This window comes from Gavialis gangeticus, unplaced genomic scaffold, assembly GCF_001723915.1.
Source record: "Gavialis gangeticus isolate Ggan-Ray unplaced genomic scaffold, GavGan_comp1, whole genome shotgun sequence".
Classification (NCBI taxonomy): Eukaryota; Metazoa; Chordata; order Crocodylia; family Gavialidae; genus Gavialis; species Gavialis gangeticus.
Window position 1 is genome coordinate 211,108,354 of NW_017729032.1, and position 27,629 is coordinate 211,135,982.

General features: G+C 42.3%; 1 protein-coding gene across 1 annotated transcript in view; it reads right to left on the minus strand.

Moving 5' to 3' along the window:
• Positions 1 to 27,629, minus strand: part of PCP4 (Purkinje cell protein 4) — a 100,785-nt gene that overhangs the window by 62,196 nt on the left and 10,960 nt on the right. Inside the window, exon 2 of the mRNA XM_019525476.1 lies at positions 1,661 to 1,712. Within this exon, the coding sequence (XP_019381021.1) occupies positions 1,661 to 1,712 (52 nt within the window). The remainder of the gene's footprint in view (positions 1 to 1,660; positions 1,713 to 27,629) is intronic.

Consider the following 27,629-nt stretch of genomic DNA (forward strand, 5'->3'; position numbering starts at 1 on the left):
GGGGGAGGAAGGAAGCCATCACCACCTCTTCAGGTGGGGTGAAGGCCCACTACTCTGCAGCGGGAGGCAGAGGCAGGCAGGGGAGAGGGAGCCGCTGTCCCAGAGGCTGGAAAAGGAGGCGGTGGCAGCAGCGGGACTGTTTACATGGCCAGCCCTGAAGGGTGGGCGGGATGGAGGATGGGGCATGGAAACACTCCCCGAAACACTCCGTCATTCATGTGTGTGTGTGTGTGTGTGTGTATACATACACACACACATATGTACAGATCTCCTCTGCCAAATTTTGTTTAAAACTGAATTCCACATGGAGGACAGGAGTGAGCCTGCAGGTATATAGGTCCAGGAAGGCACAATAGATATTTTCCTTTCACCTCTCCTGAAGCTTTTGCATTTTTTTTTAGATATATGCCACTTCTCTTCACTGTTACATTATACTAAAATATGAAACTGGCATCCAATTTGCCTATATTGTACATAATGTATTATCAGTATCACACATAAAACCATATGTCTCATTTGACTACAGAACTTATTTTCTTCGGAATAAACTTCAGTTTTTAGACAAAATTGCCACTGAGAGCTGAGGGAAATTTGCAGCACAAAGGCTGCAGGATTTGGGTCTAAGAGTCTGTCTTCACTCTGACAATAGGAATTTTTTTTTTCAAGCTGAAGCACAAAGAAAATTAACTCAGAGTGCAGTGAAACAATCAAAAGAAAACTTTTTCCAATCACTCTAACAATAACCAAAATATTTTCTCTGTCTTCTTTTTACTTAAATTGAAGAAATAAATGACTTTGCTGTCAGTGCAATTCCATGCTTAATGAATCAAGATGTTAAAACTAGCAAAATGTAGTGGGTTACTTTCTTAATTTGTGGGGTTTTTTAGCCTATTGCACATAGCAGGGACTGATTTCATTTCACTATAACATTAAGTAAAACAGCAGTGAGGGAAGAGTCACCTATCCTGAATTAGAAGATAAAACAGAAAAAGAGTTGAATCTTACCTCATGGGCAGAGGTTTTGTTCAAAATAACACCCAAAAGCTGAGACCAAAAGACAACCCTTTTATGAATTCTCTGTACCTCTCAGCTATGAAAATAAATGGGTTGAACTTCTATAACAGACGTGCTCATGATTTTTTTTCATTTTTTCTGCTTTCAGTAAGACCATACAGAACAGTCTCTTTCAATTAGAACTGGGCAAGCAACTGGAAACGGGCCATTTTTTCCCTCTGAATTTAGCCCTTTCCTTGTTCATGAATAACTGCAAGCTGGCAGTGGCCTCAATTGTCAGCTCTGTTATAGCCAGGTCTTGTAAAAAATGTTCCATTGAAACTACTTTTTGCTGGATAGTTGGATTCTGACTAAACAATTTTTTATTTTTTAAAAATATTTTCTTTTTCTGCACAGAAAAAGTTGCTGCTTCATTGATAACTCTTTGTCTAACAATTGAAAAATCTATGCCTAAAACACTCAGTCTAGAGGTGGAAGGGAGAAGGAAAGTTGATGTAAAAGCAAAACTTTTGATCGGAAAAAAAATCCCATTTCCATCCAGCTCCATTTACACTCAAGTGGCACAAAAAAACCCTGTAAAAGTATTTTGATACAGGGAAACAACTTGTGTGCTATTTTCCAAAGTGAAATAAAAATCTAATCTTACCATTCTCACCAGATGTCTTGTCTTTTTCATTTGTTGCTCCAGCACCTTGCCTCTGGAAGGGAAGAAGAAGGTATTTGTCCTATGAATTCTAAAGGTTTGCATTCTCCCGCTGGAACTCCATTTGCCAGAGGCTAAGTCTCTCCCCTCCCTCATGTAGCCATTCATCCAGCACAAGGAGGAGTTGACATACTCAAAAATCATAGAATCATCAAAAATGAGGGCTGGAAGGGACCTCAGGAACTCATCTAGTCCAACCCCCTGATCAAAGCAGGACCATCATCCCAGCCAAGGCTTTGTCTAGCCAGGTCTTAAAAACTTCCAGAAATGGAGCTTCCACAACCTGTCTAGGTAACCTATCCCAGTGCTTTACTACCCTCCTAGAGAGAAATTTTTTTTACTAATATCAAACCTAAACTTCCCTTGCTGCAACTTAAAACCATTGCTACTTTTTCTGCCATCTGGCCACCACTGAGAACAGTCTAGCTCCATCCTCTTTGGAACCCCCTTCAAGTAGTTGAAGGCTGCTATTAAATCCCCTCTCAGTTTTCTCTTCTCTAAACTAAATAAGCCCAGTTCCCTCAGTCTCTCCTCAGGAGTCATGTGCCCCAGCCCCGCTCACCATTTTCATTGCCCTCTGCTGGACTCTCTCCAATTTGTCCATATCCTTTCTGTAGTGAGGGTCCCAAAACTGGACACAGTACTCCAGATCTGGCCTCACCAGTGCTGAATAGAGAGGAATAATCACTTCCTTTGAACTGCTGGAAACACTCCTACCAATGCAGCCCAGTATGCCATTAGCCTTCTTGGCAACAAGAGCACACTGTTGGCTCGAATTCTTCTTATTGTCCACTGCAACCCCCAGGTCTTTTTCTGAAGACTTGCTGCTTAGCCATTTGGTCCCCAGCCTGACTCAGAACAGGAGTCCTAAGGGGCAGCTGTGCAAAAAGACAAGTCACCAAACAAGGTGCAAGTCAGGGGAGAGTCAGGTAAGACAAACATATCTCAGGGTTGATCTAGGTGTACTTGATCTTGCCTCAGTTCAGACAAGATGAACTCTTAGGGCACATCTACACATTACCCTACTGTGACGTTGTTACTGCACTGTGCTTTAATACTTATTTTTGGAAGTACTAAAGCACAACACAGTAACCACCTTTACTGCACCATACATGCAACACATGGTTATTTTTAGCAGATACTTGCCATAGCATCACATTATATTGGGGAAGCATGCCACTACAGTGAAGTAGTTGCTGGTCACGTGTAGACCTCCATGGATGCTATGTCGCCATAGTATGTTGCAAAGGCAATGTAGCATCACGTGTAGATGTGCCTTTAAGGTACCTTCCAGCTCTGATTCCATGGTCAGGGAAGGCCCACCTTACCCTCTTGATGCTACCACCTATGGCACCAGAAGATAAGGCAGAGATCTTAGAGACTAACTGGTTCAGGGAGGCATGAGCTTTCTTAGGCAACTACCTACTTTACTTTGGGGTCCTTTTAGGCATTAACTGCTCTGTTCATCTTAACTGATCTAATCAATCCCTCCCCACCCCAAGCACCTCTTTCAGAAGTCAACTGTTCCCTCATACTTTTTCTTTCTATGTGCATCTTCTCTTTCTGCCAGCCCATTCTTACATCTGATGAAGTAGACTGTTGCTTATGAAACCTCATGCCTCTCCAAACCAGTCAGTGCTAAGCTGCCACCCTACCCTGCCTTCTGCCTGACTTCAGACTCAAGCGGCTTCCCACCTGTGCACCTATGGAAATGGAACATTTTATACTTGTTCTTTGGTTAAATTCAGTCAAAAGAATCAGTAATGAAGTCATTAGCATCAGATGGTAATCCAGTGATTTTGTGTAAAAACAGTTACTATTTTAAATCCATTTCCCAGATGTCCTGTGTTCATATTCAGAGGTTGATATTACAACTGGTACTAGCTGGCTTACTTGGTGACAGACTCAAAGACTGGTCCATAACAGAAATTCACCCAGGTGTAATTGTATCAATGTGATTATATTACTGGATTTTGGTTTGGGTTGGTGTTTTGGAGTTTTTTAATGTAGATTGGACCTCAGTGAATGCATACATGTGATATTAATGCACAATGCAATAAACTCCAATGCAGTTCATATTGGAGTATATTGCTCCTAGGAACAGCATTTGCATGTGCACCTAGTAATGCAGCACATTGAGCTGGGGCAGCACAGCCCCAGCTGGCAGAGGGTTCAGGGGGTCAGCCTGCCAGCCTGGAGCTGCTCCACCCCAGCTCAACGTGCTGCAGAGGGGCTGGCTAGGGCATAAGGGTGCTACATTGTGGAGCTAGCTGTCAGGCAATCCAATACTGTAGCACCCTTGTGCCTCAGCCAGCCCCAATCACTGTCTATATGTGAATTGTGGTGAAGTAAATAACTCCACTGTAGGATAGTCTTTGCGTCAGGCTGTACTAGCTTATGGCAGAGTTAATTAGTTTGCTCTAGCCTTGTAGGAGAGCATGTGTAGATGGCAATGCTTTACTACAAAGCTAATTAGTCATCTCTGCAGTAAAGTATCTCATGTAGATGTACCCAGTATAAAAATTAAAATACACTCTCACACCTAGGTATGGAAACTTGGGACATGTCTCCATCTCCTCAGTCTGTGACAGGGAAAGCCACCATGAAAGTGCACTATCCTCACTCATTCACGCTCTAGATACACCACATACTGAAAGAAAGTCATGTCATTGCTTTTTGGCACAGAGCCACAGCATGCTCAGTGAGATTCTAGAGGTGATTATGTGACATTTCTTGACATGTTCTGTACATAGATCAGGAGTGATTAGGCCTAGGGTGCTTTCACAGAGGTTTTCTCTAGCCATGTGGACGTGTCTTCCGAATTTCCATTCTGGCCCATTAAAAAGGTGATGTGTCTAGTATGGTGAATGTCACATCATGCATTATTATTATTTTTACCACATATTACTATGAAAGAAAAATAATTCACTCTTTAGATTCTGCTGTCTAAAAATATGAGTACTAAATTCACAGTAAACAAACAAATAAAGCATCAAATTCCATTCAGCCAGTCAATTTAAGCAATAGTCTTAAAGTCAATAAAACCACTGACTTTCACTAAGAATGCAACTGATATTCACTAAGAATATTTCTGTTTTCCCACAATCACTGCAAACCTAATTGGTAGCATGGCTTGTTTGTGACCAGCTAGGATAACAAGTTGAATTTCAGCTGAAAACCAGCCCCTAAAAATTGCTGTTTCTTAATCACATCCGCGTGTTGGTTGCTCATTAGGTTCTGGGGCCAGATACAGACATTACACTTTTACCAGTATAAGTGATCAGAAACTGGTCTATACCCATAACAGAACAGAAGTTCAGCACACAAAACTGGTCTATACTTGTAAAAGAACAGAAGTTCAATGCACACAGACTGGTTTAAAAATGGCGTAATGCAGTCTAAGATTTGCACCCCTCTTCACCCCCCCCATCAAAGTATGAATGTGTGTTCTGTTCAGTACCAACATAAAATAAACCACCTACAGAAAACTTCCTTAGATGGGTTCCACCTCAGGCTTCTTGAATGTCTCTACCGAGCCTGAATACCAGCCCATAGTTTGATTCTACTGGGTGTTTAAAGGGACAATTATGACCTCAATGAAAAGCTTAAATATGACTTTCACTGTAGGATTTGAGAAAAAAAATCTTCCCAATTTGAAACCAGATCTACCTACTTAACTGCTACTTCAGCCTTATGGCTATGGTAAGTCCCTAGGCTCTAGTTCCAGGTAGGAAAAACACTGATGGGCATGCATTGTCTCAGATTTGTTGGCTCTGCCTCAAACCTCAGGCATCTCAAAATACTCTGTTCAATAAAACAAGGACAGCCCCTATGGAACACAGCATCATTGAACATCTCCATATTTTCTCTTTCTCACTAGCACCTCTGTGCCCAGGCATAAGATAAAAAAATTAGTCAATAATTTTGAAGCAGGAGGGGATCCTTAGAGATAAGAAGTTCTCTTAATGTGTAAATTCACTTGAGATTCAGAAATCCATTCAGCAGCCACTTGCTAGCCAAAAATATTAACTTACAATATTAACTTAACCTGCAAGCAATCTCAGGTAATACTGTAATATGCAATTGATTATTACTGACTCCTAGAATGCATAATAGTCATCAATGCTACTGTTAATGAATTATTTGTAATTAAATCCTCATTTGAAATTAGATCAGTTCACTGGAAACATACTGGAATCTCTTGAACAATCATAAAATTGCTTGTCAATCAAAATGATAATGTTATTGCTTCTTTTATTTAAAAAACAATGTGGGGTTTTGTTCTGCCTTTTTTCCTGAGGGTACATGGATAGATGTAGAATTTTGAAATTGGGGGTTCCAATGGTGAGATGCATCATGACATATAAACCAACACACATTTTTCCCAGTTAAAAATAAACTAGAAGTTTTACTAATACACCAGGGACCTAGAGCTGCATTATTCCATTTAAGATTGAAGTGAAAACAAATATAACTTCTTTGGAATACATTAAAATAGGCTGCGGGGCTGTGAAATAGGAGCTTGTTACCAGGAGCAGCTAACAGACAGCAGAACTGCAGAACAAAGGATAGCTTGGTTGGTGGACCATCATAGCCATTAAAAAGAAGAGAGGGTCATTAACACCTATAGTATAGTTTAGAAGGGATCAGGTAGATGAAAATAAGCCATGAAGTCAACTGACTTCCTCAGCACTGCCTGACTAGAAATGCTTCTGCCACTGCCATGCAGTTGGTTTGAAACTTTGGGTGGATCAGGAATCAAAGGGGGGTACAAGTGCACTCTTGCAACCCCCCAGGATCCACCCATGTGAGGGTCTATAACTTATACTGCCATTCCTGTGCAATCAAATCTATTGTATGATCAAATATTTGAAATAGAAGCAAAAGTGTGTCTCATATTGGGGATTAAGGAAAAAATAATAAAGATAATGAATAATTTCTGGCCCCTTTGAAGTCCATGGGAGTCTTGTCATAGACAATAGTAGGGCCACAATTCTATTCAGTGATCATATGAATTTATCATTCCAGTTATTTCTCAGATTGGTAAACCACAAGATTGATTCCTATTTGTTGACAAAGAAAATGAGCCCTAAATGTCACTTACACTTTTGACAGCCTTTCCTTCACTGCCCTGTCCATATTCTGCCCTATTTTGCCCTAAAAAAAAGTATATTGTCTTTGAAGTGATGGTAGTAGATTCAAGGGGAGGTGGGGGAGGATCTCTCCATAACATGAGTATTGAATAAATCAGGTAAAAAAAAAATCAGTGCAGTTGATCCTCCTGCAAAACACTGAGCATGTCTACATGAGATGCTTGCTGTGCAGTTGGACTGTGCGAAGCTTTGGTCCCTGATCTGATTTGGCAGAGATTTGGCCCAATTTGGTGGCCAAATCTCCGAATCTGAATAGAGTCATAGGACCCTTTAATCTCTCTGAATCAAATCAGAACCCTCCGAATAGATTCGGAGAGATTCGGAAAGATTCGGAGATTGGGACACAGACACAGCTTTAAATGTTTTCTTTACATACCTTTAGGTAGCAGGGATTCATGAGTGCTGTGATGCTGGGGCGCATGGAACGTCCCACAGCAGTTCAGAGGGCTCCCCAGCATGCTCAGCAGCAGACTCAGCACTTCTGGTCCACTTCCGGGTCTGCTGGGGAGTGCACAGGGACCCTCGCCCCCCACACCTCTGCCCCTGGCACAGTGAGTGGAGCCTCCTGGGTCTGGGAGGCCCCCAGCATGATCCCCGCAGACCCAGAAGTATACCGGAAGAATTTCTGGTCCACTTCCAGGTTTGCTGCTGAGCACATGGAGGGTCCCCCTCCACGTGTGTGTGATGCTCCATGCTCCCCAGCATTGCAGCAATCACCAGCCATTCCTGCTACCTCAAGGTATGTAGAAAAAACTTTTAAAGCTGTGTCCATGTCCAAATTGCTGATTCTCCGAATGAGCATCAAATCTTCAGATTCAGATTCAGCCAAATCGAATCAGGGACAGTGATCTGAATCAACTAATCTAATCACTGTCCCTGATTTGGGCCAAATCTGAATCTGAAATGAATTGCATACCCCTACTGTGCAGTTAACTAATTAACTGCACAATAAATGTCTTGGTGTCTACACATGCGCCCCTATTGGAGCTCAAGAAACTAATAAACTCTGCAGCAGGGTAATACATATAAATACAAATCCTACCTTGCTGTGGAGTTTTTTCATGTGCAGCAGCAGCACACATGTAGATGCTGACCAGGCTGGCTAGAGCACAAAAGTGCTTCAGTGATTGAACAAACCTTCATGCACCCATCCAGCCTCTATTTAGCACATTAAACCCAATCAGGGGCCAGGCTGGCAGACTGAGCCCCCAGGCCTCCTGCCAGCTGGGGCTGCTGTGACCCAGCTCAATATGCTGAGGTCTGGGCACACACTCACTTGGAACTGGCCGGGAGCAATAAACTGAAGAGGAGTAAGTGCAGTTTATTGCTGCACGTTAATGGCACAAGTAGACACACCCATTTAACTTAATTCCCTCATTGGATACAGTTTTAAAAATATGTTCTCACACTTGTCCTTTAATGATGCCATCATGATGCCCAACACACAGGACAGCTATGTAATGATGTTTTTAGAATGAAAAGCCACAAACCTGAAAGAAATAACTGCAGGCATTGTCAAAAATTAATTCAATATAGTACCAGGAGAGCAGCAGCATAAATCCTCCATGTCCCCAACAGACTCAATTAAATCAACAGAATAACAGAATCCGAAAATATTTTTTTCAAATTTAGACAAGCCCTTGACTTTTAAAAGACAAGAGAAAACCAATGCCTCCCTGACATGCACAAGCTTTAACCAGTTTCACTGGTTGGTGTATTCTGAAATTCCCCAGGATTTTCTCAGACAAACACAAATATCTTCAGAAGATTGAAGCATAAAATGCTTTCCACTAAGCATCAGAGAAGAAATATCAGAGCTGAAATGAACACAAGTGCAAAAACATAATGATTATACAGTAAAACAGGATAAACAGTTTTGTTGCTATGTTGTGTAGGAAGAAACAGTTTATAAGTGCTTGGGGCCATATTAATTTTTAACTTAGTGGTTCTGAAGAACACCAAAGGCATATCATAAAAAATATATCCAAAATCAGTCACTCAAAATGTATCCTGAAGAGGAAGGAAAAGGGGTACCACATATGCCACAAACACAATAAGAAAGAAACAGGTTTACTTTTTTGCTAAATTCTCAGTGCAATTTATAATATCTAGTTTTAAATAGCATTGAAAACTATGCTAATTTATTCCCTGAGATGTAAAAATTATGGTTAAAAATGCATAAGTTAAGTTTCAGCCAGGAGGGTTTCCTCAGACTGTAAAAATTATATCAAATTATTACATTAACCTTTTCCACTTATTCTTCATCCCAAGACACCTGAGGGTTTAAATTTTGCCTCTAATCTTAAATTCTATTCCTACCTTTTTTTTTAAATGACCTTTCCTAAAATACTGCAGATTAGTACTGCTATTGTTAGCGACTGGTCAGGCATTAATTAAAAAGCTCTCTTTTCCAGGGTTCATTAATGAGCCATACAAAGCCACTTAGGCTGTAATCTGGCTGATGGGGAAGTTTCAATTTAAATCAATCTTAGTTTTTTTTTATCATTTTTTAGCATTTTGTAAAATATTAGTACTAGATTCTGCCTGCATTTACTAAAGCTCAAGAACTACAGGAACAGTAGATTTTACATTTGATCACAGAGTCCCATTTTTAAAACTGGCTTCCAGCAACTGCATTTTTGTGTTTAAATATGAAACACTGGACCTAGAGCATTTAAGTGCTCAACTAAAGAACTGGAGCTGCTAACAAGTTTGAAATGTAGATCTTATGCGTCTCTCTGGGGGTTTGTTTCTTTTTTCTTTTATTCAGTTCTTAAATGCTAAGCAGACATCCAGTCTCTCCAAATAACAGGTGATTCAGATATTCAGAAAACAAGAAAGAAGGAAATCACAGATAATGGAAAAGGATGGAACAAAAGAAATGCAAAAGTAAAGGATAAGAGACTGGGTTAACCATGGAATGGTCTGTAAAAGAACAGTGTGATATAGCAACTATAGTATATGACTATAGCTGCTGTTTGTTCAAGCATGTAAAAAAAGTCAAAATTCTGCATTTTTCATCATTTTTGTTAAAAATGTATTTTTATGGAACAGCTGAAAATGTTGAAAAGTATGATTTAAAAATTGTTTTTGTTTATATTTTATTAACTATAGAGCTTGTCAACATTTGTAAAAATGAAAAAATTCAGATGTCAACCTTGCAACATTTTTAAAAAAGGTCATTATGAGGAAGTGTATTTGGACATGAGTTTTCTCATTATTTTCAGCCGGCTTTGTCTCTGTGTCCAAGATAGATTCCTTTTATTTGCCAGGGTTGTGTCCTACCTTGTAGCCTGGGATATGACAAGAGTTTATGCAAAATGAAAAGCTCATTACTGCCATTTTTGCTGCATAGAGGACATGAACAGGTAGCTGCAGAGAGAGAGAGGAGTCTATTCTTGGTAACATCAACATCCATGATCATGGAGAAGAGCAGCCTGATAGTTCTCAGATCAGTGCATTCCTGGAATAATAGAAGCAGCCCTCTGCCAATTAATTTAAGTGCGGAAGTGACAAGATTTATCACAGCATGTAACGATATTTCAATAATTGTGTATTTGCATTAAAAGAATTGCCCTGCATCAACTAGGACATGAAAGAGTGATGGGCAGGGGGAATGAAAATACTTGTTTTCAGTAAGTTTATTTCATCATGCTAAACAAAAAAAAATCTTTTTCATTGGCTCATCAAAGGAATGCATGTTACTAGAGTGTTCTCTGCTACTAGAGTGACTAAGCAAGGATAGCACAAAGCTTGTTCACTGCACAAGTTTTGCATAGACCCTATTTCACTACTTGATCACAAGCTTCGCTAACAGCAAGTACATAGCATACATGTAACTCACAGAGATTACATACTGGTGTGATGTGTAAAAGTTTTTGTTTCAGAAGCTTGGAGTGGCATTATTCATTGGCTGCTGGAACAGGTTACACTGAAGACATGATTAACCAGCTAATCAGGTCTTAAATTTTTACCCAGCCACAAGTTAATTAAATTAATGGTGTAATAAAACAAGGAATAAGCCACAAAATGATTACACAAAAGATCTGTAATAAGTGGCTGATTTCTATCATGCCATTAATTGAGTATGTGGCAAAGATTGGGCTCCCAGCCATGGGGTGTGCTTCTGCTGCTGGGAGCCCAGACCAGCTGATGGAGCTCCCAACCCCAGGAGCATGTGTTGCACCCCCCACAGAGGGGAGCACAGAACAGCTGGGGGCTCCCAGCCAGAGAAGCACACGGTGTGCCTCTAAAGCTGGGAGCCCCATCAGCTGATGGCTTCTGAGCTACAGAATCTTGTTACTTACCAGTGCTGGGCAATCCCACAATAATGCATGATGGGATTTGATTTACAAACCAACAATCACGCTTCCTCCCAAACACACGTGGCATGGCAGAAAGTGTCCTTGTGGGATCCTGCATCAGATCCCAATGTACCTTTACTAGTACATCTGCCAGAGGCCATAGACATCAAAGACATGAGATATACAGACTATCCTGAATGAATATCAACATACTACACCGTATATATTTCAGAAATCCTATTGCACAAATGTCTTTTGTCTTATATATTTTTTTATAGCCCTCTGCCCATAAACTCAGTTGCGTTATGTTACCATTAATCCAGCTGCACAGATGTCAGAGGGAAAGAAACTATGAGACTAAAGTATTTTAATAACTTTTTAAAAACACAGAAAAAGAACTTTCTTGTACAACCCCCCAACAAAACACAGGTTTAATAATGAGTATGTAGGGGCCTTCCAAAGCTTCCAATCAAGGGAAATCTGAAATTTCCAATTTCTAATTCTGAATGAGCAGAAATAACAGAGCCCAAACCTGAAATTTCCTATCTGTCACCTCAGACCAGGTTAATTTTTTGAAGGGATTTTTGTATTTGAATAAGCAAGAAATTATTTATCTTGCAGACTAATGTTGTCAGTATTGGTGGCTTTTTTAAAGGTTTTCAGAGGTTCTGACTGTTAGATTTGTGGAGACTGAGAAGTGCATGATGAAGTGCAGTTTGTCACAACTGTTTCTGCTGTGTTCATAGTATAAATAATGTAAAACAGGGCTGTCTAACTTCCATGTAGCCGGAGACCACACACAGTGCCAGTCACAGTCCCCAGGACCTCACAAGGCGTGGGCTGCTCCCCCCAGCCCAGCTCTTCCCTGCCACGCGTTGGGCCCATGTCCCCCCCCCGGCATCCCCCACCATGCATACAGCACAGTCAGCCTAGTTTCCCCCTCTGCTCCAAGCTGTGCCACCCACACACTGGCTATGTGCATAAACCAGCCTCCCTCTGCCACACACAGAGCACTCTCCTTCCCCTGCCTTCCCAGCCACACACCTGCAGTGCAGGCAACCCATCTCCTGTCATATGTCATAATCATTCATAGCCCTCACAGCTCAGACACTATGCCCCCCCCTTCTCCCCCCCACCCCATATGCACAGCTTGGACACCCTAGCACCCTTCTGTTGCATTGCCCTACCCCCAGGAGTGGGGACAGAAAGTAGAAGTTGAAGGAGGGAGGAAACCAGAAGAACCTGCCTTTTGGACCATAAAACAAAGAAAATGAGGTAGTAATGATAGATAAAACACTGGCTCATAAGTGACAACACAAACATGTCTATCTGTCATTCCTCCTTTAGAACCTGCTGTTATAAAATTATAGGTGTCCTCCTCCCAAAACCTGGCTGCAATACATCCAGATGGCAAAAACAAAATCAAATTCCTGAGCACCAGGCACACTCGCCTGTATATGTGGCTTTATTGATACATTTGTAGACCCTGTGCCATGTAACTGTCTTAGGATGAGTTTGAGATGGGGGATACTTTAGAGAATCTCTAACCTAGTCAAGACAATTTTTCTTCTCATTTCTTTATTCTTTCTTCCTTTCTATGTTTTCTTGCTTTTTTTTTCCAAGCTAGGGAAGTCATGCAGAATATTAATGAAACAAATATTGTCATTCATGAGCAGTCTTTTGAAGTGACGGCATCAGATTCAGAACATCTAGTCACACTAGGTGTGAATAACAGGTGAGTCAAGTTATCTTGTTTCACATTTCTTTTGCTATAGCACTTTGACACTTTCCAGTACTTAAAAGCTACTATCAGTAAAAGCTTGACTGCAAAGCAACCCATTTGAGTAAGCAGATACACTGAGTTTGCAGAGACTCTGCACTGTCTGAATGGTATTTAGCAGTGGCGGACCATGGGTCTCCAGCGCCCGGGGCCAACGTCTGCATTTGCACACACCCTCCACCAGGGACAATACAAGCAGGGTGCAAAGTCCCCTCTCCCACCCCATGGCACTTTTGTGGGGAAATTGACATCACGGCATGCCAGGGGAGGGGCGGCAGCCAGAATTTCCAGCCATAACAGGTAAAGAAATGGACAACCCACCAGGCAGGAGGGTGGACCACACACCAAACTTGGAAGGTACTGTGGCCTGTCAGCCCAGCCAGTGCCACTCCCCCAGGCCAGCGCCTAGGAGCCATGCCCCCTCCTGCCCACCTCCCCATCGCTATGCTGCTGGTATTTGACATAGGTCAAAGGGAGGGAATAGAGACAACTTTGTAATTCTTGGACTAACTAGGAGTCACTTGAGTCTAACTGAAGCTGGAGCAACACAAAGACAACTTATGTTGGGCTGCTTACAGTCCCAAGTTTTCCTTTTTTACTGGCCATGATTTCTACTGTCAGTTCTGTGATGACTTTTTGTCACCTCCCTTTCCAGGTAGCCAGTGAACCCAATTTTCTAAGGGCACTCTTACATGTGTTCCAGGGTGTTCTAATTAAAATGCCATCATGTCTTGGGTATCAGCATCCCCATGCTTAAAAATGGTGGTGAGGACACTTGAACTAAAGCTTGTTCAACGAGCTTTAGTTCAAGCACCCCTGCCAGATACAGGATGCTGCTTGATTGAATCTGCTCTGACGCATTGGAATTCCAGCCTGTCGGAGAAGCCTCAGCACTCATGTACAGACGCCCAAAGTGTCTAGTGCCATCAGAGCAGTATAATGTAGCTAGACTTGGAACCAGAATCAATTGTTTAAAAGTTGTTTGGGCATTCTGGCTGTTCATGTAATAATATACATGGGAAAAATAGTATGATGCTTATTCATCACTTGTTTTTTGTTAGGTTATTCACTTTGATTAAGAGCCTCTGATAGCTTTTTCTACAAAGGAAAACATGGTAGAGGGACTGAGATGAACTGACCTGAGGCAAACTTTATTTTAAATGTGACACCAGCTCCTGAAAATGAGGTATAATACAAATGTCCACATGCACATACCCAGAGCCAGCGTCTGGTGCAGGGGGTGGGTATGTATGGGGCAGGATCTCTGCCATCCTCCAAAGGAAAAGCCACAGTTTGCCACATTTTTCTCCTTTAAAAAAAATCCATTTTTAAAGTTTGTTCATAACCCTTTCATATATACCTGTGGTCCACTTTTGGGTCGTGACCCATGGGTTAAGAAACACTGCTCTGGAGATCCCAAGGGTGTGTTTCTGTAAGAGGAAAAAACTGGTCGGACACTTCCAGGGCTTGACGGGCCTGATTTTGTGTGAGTGCGTCAAGCCCCAAGAGAACACATCTCCCATTGCCTCTCCACATGAACTGGCAGGACAACAGGAGACTTTTTTTGCCCAGTGAAGTGAATCAGCTCTTCCCCCACACAGCTTATCCACTTTGTTTGGTGACATCTATTTCTAGGCTTATTAAACTCTCTGCTTCAAGTAAACTTATTGATATTAATTCAGCTGAGAATGGAGGAAGCACTGCTACGCCCTATAACTTTAACAGATCTTTTTTGTGGTGGTCTACATGTCCTATGCATAGTATCATAGTACTTAGGGTTGGGAGGGACCTAAACAGATCATCAGATCTGACCCACTGCCCCGGGCAGGAACAGGTGCCAGGATCTTATCACCCCAGCCAAATATCTGTCCAGCCTCCTCTTGAAGATCCCCAAGGTAGGAGAGAGCACCACCTCCCTTGGGAGTCATTCCAGAGCCTGGTATCCCTAACTGTAAAGTAATGTCTCCTGATGCCCAGCCTGAACCTTATCTCTAACAATTTGTGGCCATTATTCCTAGTAACCTCCGGTGATGCCCAGGGGAACAGAGCCTCCCCCAATTCCCACTGGTCCCCTCTGGTGAGTATGTAATTGGCCACCAGATCCCCTCTCAGCCTTCTTATGTGGAGGCTGAATAGGTTCATGCCCTTTAGCCTCTCCTCGTAGGGCCTGCCCTGCTGCCCCTTGACCATGAGAGTGGTCCTCCTCTGGACTCTCTCAGTGCTAGCCACATCCCTCTTGAAGTGCGGTGCCCAGAACTGGATTCGGTAATCCAGCTGTGGCCTGACCAATGCTGCCTAGAGGGGAAGGATCACCTCCCTGGACCTGCTTGTGATGCATCTGTAGATGCACGACAAGGTGCGGTTAGCCTTACTGACCACGTCCTCACACTGGCGGCTTATGTTCATCCTGGAGTCAACAATGACTCCAAGATCCCTTTCTGCCACCGTGTTGACAAGAAGGGTGTTCCCCAGCCTATAGGTGTATTGTTGGTTCTTTCTCCCTAGATGCAGCACCTTGCACTTTTCTGCATTGAATTCCATCCTGTCTCATCCGCCCACCTCTGTAGCCTGTCTAGATCTAGCTGGATTCTGTCCCTCCCCTCCAGCATGCCCACCTCATAATGTGGCTAGATGCAAGGTGCATTTTAGGAGAGAATCATCCCAAATAAGCCTCAGAGGGAAGATATCCAGGGGATGAATACTTCAGCCCATAAGCAGGCAAAACTCCCACAGATATCTCTATTAAAGCCTGTTTAAAGCTTGTTTCTGATTAGTTTTCAGAGATAGCTTTAAAATAATTAGCCAGTACAATATGTCATTCTTAATCTGTTTCTGTAATGGAATAATAAGTAATAGCCAGTGATAGAGATCTCAGATAGAAAGACTGCAGTCAAGAATGGTTTCCATTTGCAAGGATATGCAATAGAATTCCATAAATGGTAATATTTAAAGTATACAACAGGCTTAGTTAGGGTAAAAGAAATACAATAGTCATGGTTTTTAAGTCTTCTAATTGCAGTGAGAGAAAAAGTTTCCATTACTTTCCACTTTTACCATTGGAACCCTGGAATTTATTTACCAGCACAGTGAGAAACCACTGATTTTCTATTCAAATTCACTATAAAGTTGCCAAAAGAGAATATTTACACCAACACCAAACATAATCAACATAATTAGCACAAACTGCAGTCTCCTTAATATTTGTTTTATTAGCATATTTTGAATTAAAACATTATTAAGCAGATATTTCTCTGAAGACATTATAATCACAGATTTTTTTTTCCTGCAGGAGGGATAATGGAATCTTTGAAGTTAATTCTGAAAGCAGCTGCAAGAATATACTGTATTCTCTAAATCCAGTTAATTACTGTGCAGTCCTTAAAAAGTAATCTTTGGTTTGCTCCTGCAGGATTTATTTAGAATCATAGAAATGTTGGGAAGGAACCCAGTGGAGTCATCTAGTACAACCCCCTGCTCATGGCCGAATTATTCTTATCCATGAGCGGATTTAGGATGGCGGCAAGGAGGATGCAGTCACACCTTCTTTGGCTAAGCAGCACATGTGCAGTGAGCTCACCAGCCTGTCAGCGGTGTTTGGTCTGTGTTGCAAGCTCTTGGCTTACCAGCTGATCACTCCAGGCTCTGGCTGGAGTATAGGGGTGAGCACAACCACCATTTGTCCCCTCTCCTGCTACCCCCATCCCTACTGAATGCAGCAGCAGGAGAAAAGGGGTCACACAAGCAGTAGCAGCAGCATTCACACCACTGGGCTCCAGAGCTGTATGAAAGCAGGGGCTTGGGTAGTGGCATATGAGTGACCAGGAAGCATGGTCAGCTGAAAGTGGGAAAGAGCAGAAAAAAAAGAAAAATGGCTGCCAGCAAAGCCACGTGATCACATCAGAGGTGCAGTAGCAACTGGAAGTCACTACTGCCTCTGTGCATGTAGCAGCTGCCCTCAGCACCTGCCTAGTCATTACACCTCTGAACTCAGGCCAGAGCCTGCACTGCCCAGCTGGTGAGCTCAGCCCAAGAGGATATAACCACATCAACACACCCACACTGGATCTAACCCTGCCCCTGTCTGAACCATTCTAATCAAATGTTTGCCCAACCTATTCTTAAAAATTTTGTGAATAAACCTGTCAGGCAACTAGCTAGAACAATGCCCAAAATATCAAAAACTCCCTATATTGCCAAAGGTAAAACAGGAGGATGAGGGCACCACTGTCAACGTCCTTCCACTTCAAGGACAGAAAATTTCTTCCTAGCCCCATGTGGAGACCAGCAAAGGCCAGAAGCATGGGAAAACAAACACCCATGGGTGCAGCTCTTACTCAGGCAAACCAAAGGATTATTTGCACTAGTAAAAACTGTAGCCTCATACCCTTGACATTAAATGTCTTTAAGGAGCAATTTAGGGTTTTATTCAGTAAAGTACAAAGAGGGTAAAGTTAACCCCAGAACAAGCCTTCTCACCCTGCTTGCCAAAATATTACCTCAATCTTCATTTGGACAGTGATGTTACAGCCTGTATTTTAATTAACCTGAACATTGGAAAAGAGGGAGCATCAAGGTGACCCTAGAGAAATATTTAAACAGTGAGGAAGACAGATTAAAGTTTCTTGGCATAAAGGAAAAAAGGACCAGGCCTCTTAAACCAGATGGTATTTTTCTTTTTCTACAATTTTTTACGTATCATTCGCCTTAAATATAAGGCTTCTCCTGATAAAACATCCATGTGTCAGTCCAACAAACTGAAATATCTTTGATTCATACCAAACCAGCCACCTCAACCTTGTTTAAGAAAAATTTAATATATATATATAACCCATGGAAAACTGATTTTTCAAAAACGGTATTTTCACCCATTAAATCATTTAGATGTAAAATTCTTAATCAGTTCTAGTAAGTAGATAAAAGAGCTATTGTAAGTAGTTGGAGTGAAGAATATTTGTGTTTTAACAGTATTTACTGTAATGTCCAATGGGGACTGAATGAGAGCCCTGTGGTTACTAAAGAATTATACGCAGAGATGTGCATTTGGATTCAGGTAGCATTCAGGGTTCTGATAAGACCCAACCATTGGGACCCCCAAATACAAATAGTATTCTAATCTAAATACCAATATAAGGCTTTTCATCATTCTTTCTTTCATCATGCCACTGATTGCTGATGGCAATTTTGTAACAAATATTTGCTTCATATTTCATTCGCCAAACCCACACACAATCCAGAAGAATGAACTTTTCTCGGAAATAAAGCCAGCTGTAATTTAGTTTAAGCCTGTCTTCAAGAGAGAGAGCAGTTATTAATGGCAGAACTTTGCACCAACAAATTGCTTCATATCTGCTCATATTGATCCAATCATTATTAAGACAGACTTATCTCCTTCCCAAGTCTGGAGAGTGAAAATGTTTTTCAGCTGTAGGACTTGAACAAATTTGTCTTCACTTTTTGCTTGGACTCCCTACATATTTCAAGAGGGACAGAAACAAAGAAAGACATTATTGCACATCTCAGTGGTTTTTGCTGTGTTGTATTAACAACTAAGAACTGACCAGGAACATTTTTAACAAATATTAATTTAAAAGAGTTGAGGTTGTTATACAATGTAGCTTTCTGCTTTTACAACATGAATCATGCAATATTGAATGCAGCTCCATAGGGGAGGTGCAAACTTGCTTTGCAGCCCTTTTAATCCCAGCTGACATTCTGGTGACAACTCAGAACAGTCTGTGGGCCAGCTGTTGTGATTTCCATGAGCTATTCTAGCCAGTAGGACTTGGTGTAGTGTTAGCACCCTAGGGCCAGGTTCCCTTCCCTGTAGCAATGCTCTTTATACCGGGGGCAACACTGAGTGATGGCACAAAGCTACTACTACTCACTCGCTATCCCTGGCATATTCATGCAACAGAAAACCTCAACTAGCTAAAAAACTGGCTTCAAATTGGACATAACCAGGCAAAGAATCTGATCCCTAGTGCTCAGACATGCTAAAATGAACCTGGTTAAACTTGGGAGAACTGGAGTGGCTGAAGTTACTTGCAATTTGGAACAGCGCCGTTTTCTGGCTTGTCTCTGTAGATACTAAACTGAAGACAAGATATTGGAAATTGCCCAGTTGCAATGGGAAAAAAATAGGGTATTAGGCCACTGTGACTGCAAGGAAGTAATGACAACCATTTTCATTGAACTGGCCCTTTCTCATGGCACAATGATGAGGAGAAATCAAACCCAATCTGGATCTCTTGCTGGCCAGGAAGCAGGTTTTCTTGTAAACCAGAAGCCACTTGAACCCTGCAGCTGCCCTGCCATATAATGAATGGTCCAGTCCATCTCATGGTGAATAGTAGCAGTGAAACTGAAAAGAAAGTCAGCTTTACTCAGCAACTGCAGGAAGCTTCCAGAGTCTTCTGGCCTAGGACAAACCCACTAAGTTGCGTCTGCCATGACATAAGATACCCTGCAGTTTCCAGCATGTCCCTGGCCTGGAGGCAGATCTGCCCCAAATCTAAACAGGGTTCCACTGAAACCTTGCTTTGGATTTGTGCCCTGGATTTTCAGATGAAACACCTGGGGCTCAGCATTTTCTGGAAAAAAAACCCAATTGTTTTGTGTTTCCAATCAACTTTATTGCAGACATTCAGTAATCCATTCTGTAATGCATTGAAGCTTACTTCTCCTTCTGCATGAACATTTGCATCTGTGCAAAGTGGGGGTCATATGCTATCAAGTTAGAATGATATCATTTTACACCCAAACTTCTCCAGCCCTTGAATGTTGACTAGCCTCAAGATCCTGGGCATCTAAAATGGAACCAGAAAAAGTTGTAGAACTAAGCTGTTGCGAGCAATTCTGCACCAGTAGGGCTGTAGATTATATGACTGATTTAATCTTTCCCTACCTCTAATTGTTATGATTAGTGGAAATGACTTCTAAGAAAAAGTTAAAAGAACTAAATTGCTTCATGTACCACATGCTGCGTATAACCTGAAAGGACTCCCTGTTTTTATTTTTGTTTTTTAATTAAAATAGCTCATTAAGAGAACAACTTCAGCTCACATTCTAGCTATGTGGAAAAAGAACAATGCCCTGGCACCTCCTTCAACATCCTCCCTCTTGCGATCTGTGCATATCCATCCAAGTTCATATATCTTTCCTTTTAACAATTGCTATTGTGTCTTCTGTGCACCTCTCTGCTTACTTGCTGGTATCAGAAATTATAAGATTACAGCCCATTCTAGAGACAGGGCCTTAATTGCCAGTCCACTGCAATCTATTCGGCTTCTGAGTGCATCTACATGTGTATTAAGGTGCTTTGCCTAATGTGAATTAGTGCAAGGTACTAAACAAATGCACATTAGGCTGCCTTAATGTGTAGTAACAAATGCACATGGTTTTTAAGTGACAATCCACAGTAGCCTATTTCACTGCACATTAGTGTAATCTCATGGTTTTTTACATGATGCTTTACTGTGCAGTAAAACCAGCTACTGTGCATTAAAGCACACAGGCAGATGTGCCCACTGTTATTTAACTGCATTGGTCTTTGAACCAGTGTCCCATTTCTTATTTAAGGGGCGGCCACCCTGTTGCTGCCTTTACTCTATTGCTTGGCAATCTACTTACGATTCTTGCTCTTTATATATCCCTTTCTTTAAACTCACCTGTATCAGGTGAGAAAATGAATCACGCTCTTTCTTAGTCCTCTTGGTACAAGCCGTGGCCATACTGGTTGAGGTGAGCTGAGCTAGCTATCTGTCACTATTTTACAGTAGTCTTCAGTTTCATTCCACCTTTAATTTCATTCTCCTGGGTCTGTGACTACCCCATATAATGTCCCATTTCTGCTTGAACTATTGGCTTTTGCCATTGCTTGTATGGTTATTTGATTGTTGGACACAGAACTGCTCACCTGCACACAGTGGCTTCAGGTCTCTGGCTCCAGTAATGGACTGCCTATTGAATTGGGCATCCTCTTTACTTCTGTGTCCTGCCCAGTATTCCACCATTGGGATGCAGTTAACAGGCCCTTGTGGGAAGCAGTCTTGGGGCAGACTTCTGTTTCTCTTTGTGCATCTAAGTGGAAATCTTCTAGCTGCATAAGTGGTGTTTTTGCCACTGACACACAGTGTGCAATTCTATTTCTCCTGCACTTGGGCTGCATCAATATGCAATAGGCTACACACCGGTCAGGTGCACATGCCCATACCTGAAGGCAAGTCCTCAAAAATGCAACAGGTGAGGAAAAGGAGGTTAACAACTCTCCCAAGTTTTAGCCCTAATAATTACTTGGTTAGAGCACTTACCCAGGTAACAGGATCCTCAGTCTGTCAGTGTCCCATCCAGATTGAATTTGAACCTGCAGCTCTCTGATTTTCCAGGTAAGGGAGTACCTAGAGCCCATGTTTCTAGCTTCCCTAACCATTCAGTTATTGGGGTTAAGACATAGGAAAGCTATCCTCCTCTGGAATCTAATACCATCAGTTTCTAGCCATTTATATTTCCAAGATATATAGGCACAGGGATGTCCAGAATGAGTGCACACATATATAGCTATAATAGCTGTCTGACCACTGAGTAGCTAGCCTTGGACACTTAGCATACATGTGTATGTTTATACATCCACACCATAAGGGAAGTAGAATTGCAAACTTTGTGTAAGTGGCAAAAATATCATTTTTTGGACTATAAAGCTGACTTTTAGATGAACAAAGGGCAAGAGACTTCCTTCATTCTCTGCCTTGCGCTGGACATTGTATTATGATGGTCAGCACTACTAGGCAGGGATGCCTTCCTGCCTGTTTTGAATTTTGCCATCAGTTTCTTTGTTGGCGTCACCTCCCATACTTCATAGATTCCCAGGACAAGACACTTTGTGTTCAGATTTCCATTTGCCAGTGCATTGGTTGAACTCCGCTGCTATGTCTAAGCATAGTATGTCAGGTAGATCATACATGGCAAAAGACTCCTTCATTTTCCTAAGTGTCCTGAAGATAATCCACATACCAGATTTTGGAGTAGTAAATTACTGGGACCATGGAATTCCTATTATTAAAAATTAACAGGTTTATTCTGACCTTTTCCTGGGGGCCAGCCAATATTTCAGGAAGCTAGGGAATATATTTCTGTTAGTCAGTCATCACCATATTCCAAGCTGATGGAGAGAAGCTGCAGAAAGATCGGGGTATGCAGCAGATGCTATACCAGGACAAACTAAAAAGTGTAGAACTCTTCAGTTTGGAAGGAAGGCAGCTGAGAGGGGATAGGATAGAGGTCTATAAAATCATGAAGGGTGTGGACAAAGTGAATAGGGAACTATTATTCACCAAGTCCTGGAATGCTAGAACTAGGGGAAATTAACAGGAGACAGGTTTAAAACTAATGAGAGAAAATGCTTTTGTTTTTACATAGAACAAAGCTATTTTGTGGAACTCATTGCTATAGGACGTTGTGGAGGGAGACAGTATAGCCAGGTTCTGAAAAGGATTGGGCAACTTAATGGATGATAGATTTATTACTAGCTATTAAACACAGATGTATCCTTTAGCGTCTCTAAACCAATGATGGTGGGTATCAGGGATAGATCACTCTAGGTATACCCTATACACTGCTTTCCCTCTAAAATATCCACTCCTGCCACTGTCAGGGACAGGATACTGGGCTATATATACCATTAGTATAACCCAGTATGGCATATTTGATGTTCTTATATTCATATTATTTGCCTGCCTTGCTCTTTTCAATATCTACTCCCAGCTGGGTACTCATGCTTGGTCAGTAATAAATTTTCCGGTTCCTCTCAAGTTTGCATCTATGCCCAGACTTAAGAAACATATAATACTTGTTTCATGATGTCATCTTTTAAGTAGGCTGGGGTAGCTTCTGGGTTCCCTTTAAACAACATCGTATCTTGGACATGCACTGCACATTTGACCTCTTGGCTGGTGATAACAGCAGTTTCTGCCAACCATTTCTGCCAACAAGTAGAAATTGTTTTACTTCCTGCAGCAATCCTTCCTAATCAACCCTTTGCTGGAGAGTCTGGAGCCTTGTATCAAAACCGCAAAGGTATTATAGATTGTTGATGTCTGATCTTGCCAGAAATGTTCTGACAAAACATGGATTTCTTGGGAAATTCCACTGCTTTGAAGCCTAAATGGACACAAGCCCAATCTGGACAATCGCCATCCCTATGAATCACTGGACTGCCTTCACATCCTTTGTTCTCAGAGTTTCCTTAACATTTTTCAGGATTTAGCTGCAGTCCCTCAGATCTATAGATGTCTTATGCAAGGACCTCAGTTCTCCCCAGTTTCAACTTCCCTGTATTTGCCCTAACAACCCCCTCCTGACATGTTTAGGGATTATTGCAGCTTGGTCCTGGATTGCCTTACGGATCCTCCTTCAAAAAAAATGTCATCAGCTACCATCTTGATTCCAGGAGTCACTCTAGTTCCTGTTTCAGTTTTACAACAGCATACCTCTGGAGTTGGGGTAATGCCCATAAACATCCATGCCTGACACTGCTTGCCAGAAAACGTGGCTGGTTAACTCTACCTCTCATTATTCCAGAACCCATTCCTGATATCACAGAAAGCAAATGCTTTCACCATGAATAAGTTATGTTCCATGCCCTTAAACACAGTCAATGGATAATGATTTTATTTTCAAAGCCATTTGCATTGTTTTTAGATCAGTGGAGATTCTCAGCTTACCTGAAGGTTTCTCACCACCATTTGGTTGCCGATCCACTCTGCTAATTTCAACAGATGTAATGATGCCTCTTTGTAGGCTTCCTAGTTGCTTCTTTAGTGGCTCCCACAGGGCGAATGAAATTCTGTCTTTCTGTATTTTCACAGGTTGCAGATGGGGATCTAGTTCTAATTTTATTTTCCCCTTTAGATGTCTTTCTACTTGAAATGCATCCTTATGTCCTGATAGAATGGCAGGCAGGACCCACAGGCTACGTGCAGACTGTCAGAAAGCCCAAGGGAGAATCAATCCAATCTACAACAGGTTTGGTGTTGGGGGGAAAGAGAAGCCTGCACTGGCCAGGCCAGAAGGCAGTGGGGGGGGGGGCATTCCCACATTTTCCAATGTGCTGGACACTGCCAAGGGTGGCCAAACCCAGCCAAGCCAGGGGCAACCCTGATTGGCAGTGAAGCACACCCCCCCAATCGTCTGCTGTCACTGTGGACCCTCCTAATGCCAAACCCAGAGCAGATTGCTGTGGCACACCTGGCAGCCTGGTCAGCGGCAGCATAGGGGAAACTGGAAGCTGGGGGGTGGATACTGAGGCTTCAGCTCTTGCAGACCACAACCCCTTGGCCCAACCATGGCTCCTGGCTGGAGCAGGCAGAGGGGGACAGGGGGAGCCAACATGGATGCTTCCTTCAAGGTCAAAAAAAACCTCAGCTCAGGCAGCCAGCAGCCAGAGACGGCAGGGTGGAGGTGCAGGGAGGAGGCAACATAGATGTTTCTGTGTCCCCTGCACACCTTCCAGGGCCTCGGCACCTGGTCACAATATGATGTAGCACCAGGTCACCATGGTATGTGCCTTCATGCCCCTGATCCAGTAGCTGGCCATCCCATGTGGGGCCATCTACTGCACCCTGCAGCCACCAAGCATCCTGGACTGAACCACCAACCCTGAGGGAAGGCTCCATGCTGGCTCCCCCCATGCCACACACCCTGCAAGCTCCAGGCTACATCCTGGCTGAGCTCGAGTTATTTTGACCCTGAGGGATGCATCCATGTTGGCTTCTCCCAGCCCTCCCTCCCCCAGCTCCAGGCTGGGTACTGGCCAAGCTGGAGCTGTGCAGATGCTGAGGGAAGCATCCATGTTGGATCCACCTGCTCCACCACATCTACTCTGGGCTGCATGCTGCCTGAAGCCAGGAGTCATAGCTGGGCAGAGGAGCTATGCGGGTGGCTCTGTGACAGTCTGGGAGCAGGGCCAGCTAGGCACTGGGCTTGAGCAGCAGAGCATGAGCCATGTTCCAGTGGGCTGCCCTGTGATGGTGTGGTTTTCAGGAGATTGCAGTGCATCCTGGGATGCCAGGGGACTGCACCTAATGAGTTGGGAGGGGATCTTAGACATACGTTTGATAGACCGGTCTAACCTAAACTGATTAAATCTGATACTACACCCATCCAGGACTATCTTCAACTGGATTCCACCATTTTGAAACAGGTCTATATGCAATGAGCTTCTGTTCTGTTACAGGTTTAGACCAGTTTCTGATCACTTATGCCAGTTCATGTGTAATTTCTGTCCCAAGCAGTGGCTGCTCTGCCTTTTTTCTCGTACAGAAGATAGGCTGATCTCCTCTGTTATACTGGCCAGCCACCCAGCAGTGGGTGTTACTCCGTGTGTCAACTATTATAAACTCCAAGAAATGGCATCTTGTTTAGTGAGTTTCTTATCAACAACCTGCATTTGTCCGCAGGCCTCCAAATGATTGCATTGTACACCAACAGCTCTTTATCACTTATCTCCAATGTAGTATTGCTATTTTTCAGTCTCAAACAGATTATATTGCAGATAGCTTCAACAATCCAGTTGCAACTGAACTGGTCAGTTCTTTTAATCAAGACTTTTAATCTAAAAGTTTAGTTACAAATATGGCCGAAGAATGGCTGGCTGCCTTCTTCTGCAAGGCATGTACATTCACATTCTCTGGAGCTGCTAAGTCACGGTGGAGGTACCTACCTACCTAGACATATTTCTCAAGGGTTAGATCTGTTTCTCTCAACTGTTAATCCTGTCAACTGGAATCAAATATCCCACAAATAATTCTGTATCAAATGAGGGAATCTTTAATGTCTCCAAAGCCATATCTGGTGCCAGAGTTCTCAGTGCCGTTAAATACTTTTTCCTTCTCTAGCTTCTTCATTTCAGGTTAAAAAAAAAATGTATCTCCCAAGAGTCTCATTCTGTTTGTGGTCACAATGCTCATTAAACACTTTTAATCAGTTGTGCCAAAGGTTTGGGCATTCCTGGCACAGGTATCTCACTTCTTGGCTTTTTTCTTCCTTTCCCCAGTGAGACAATAAAAAGGTAAAAGTAAAAGGAAAGCTTTATCCCTCATGGTCTGTTCTCTATATAAACTCAGTTCTTTAGCTCTGTATAAACACTTCCTTCACACTCATGCAAGCTTTTGCTCAGGAAATCCAGCACTGCAAATGGCTTGCGTTCCTCCCTGTAACTGGTTTGCTTCTCTTCTAGGTGATGATTTGTTTTACTGTTAATCTCCCTGTTGGTTCTTGTGGGTCTCACTAGACAAATGGTTGCCACTATATTTTATGTACTGTGCGCTAAGTAAAAATAAGAGAGGATACGCTGCTTAGAAAACAAAATTTGGCTAGTGTTTAGGCCACATATAACTGGAATGCCAGCCTCTTGGATCCTGCAACCTATGTTCCTCCCTCCAAGCTGCCTGCAGATTCCTCACTTGGAGTCAACTGTCTATGCAAGTTCATACCCTCTGAAGGCCTGGTCCATATGTATAGCTTTCCCCAAAGAGGCCAAATCCTAATTACCCTTCACGTATTGAAGTAGAAGGTATGTAGCCATATAACTTCTGTTTTTGGAATTTAAAAATAGTTTAGGATTCAGCATTGTCCTCACTAGCCTATTGGGTATGCTTAGTAGGCCTGCACTTCACTTGGGCAACTGCCCAAGAAAAAGACAAACACCCTCATCATGGAGCTCCCCACTGTACCTTGCAATTAATAGTCACTGGGTAAGCAGTCATGGGAAAAGTATATGGCCCACTAAGAACCTGAGGCCCAAGCTGGAATGCAGAGGGTAGCACCCATCTCACAGAGACACACACTCTCTACCTTATACCATTCTTCTTGACCTCATATTTCTCCTACCTTTGGCTGCTTCAGTAGGAAAGCTAGAGAGGGGTCTAGGCAATATCCAACCTATGGTCCAGTGGTTAGGGTGCTTTGCTGGGAAATAAATGCAGGTTCCAATACTGTCTGGGTGAGGGTTAAGTAGAACCAAGGTCTCACAGACCCTAGACATTGTTCCTAAACATGAAGGTCTTTGGCTGAAAGCAGGGGGGACTCTTTCCTCCATGCACAGTCTGGGATTGTATTGCCTTATGGGGAAATAGCATCCCAAGCTTCACACAAATGCCAAAAGCTGAAGATACATAGCAATGTGCGCATAACTAAGGCACATGAAGGGTAAATGGGATCTGATCCAACTTGTCTATGAGGAGATATAATAACCCTTTATAAATATTGTGTTTGCAGAGGGAAGAGTCATAATCCAAGATTCTATCATTAAAAATAACTTTTGAGGTTGTAAATGTTCCACAACTGCTGAGTTCTAAGCATGTTGCGGGGAGGCTGCAATTTATTTTCCTACCTAAGTAAGGGAGATGAATTCAACAAAGTAATATGATTTTTTCCATCTCTTCAATTCCACAAAAATAAGAGAAATGAGAATATAAAAAAAAGAAAAGAAAAAAAATGTGTTGCTTAGGGAAGCATTGAGTAAAGCTCAATCTCAATTTTAGGTAATTTTCAACATCTCTTTTAAACAAACCTGTAGATAACTGATGTGTCTGAATGGGCAAAGAAGAGGAGAGAAGCATGAGTAGAATACTGGTCCAGAAAGAAGGGGATGTTGTTTATGCATCTTTATTACAAAATCT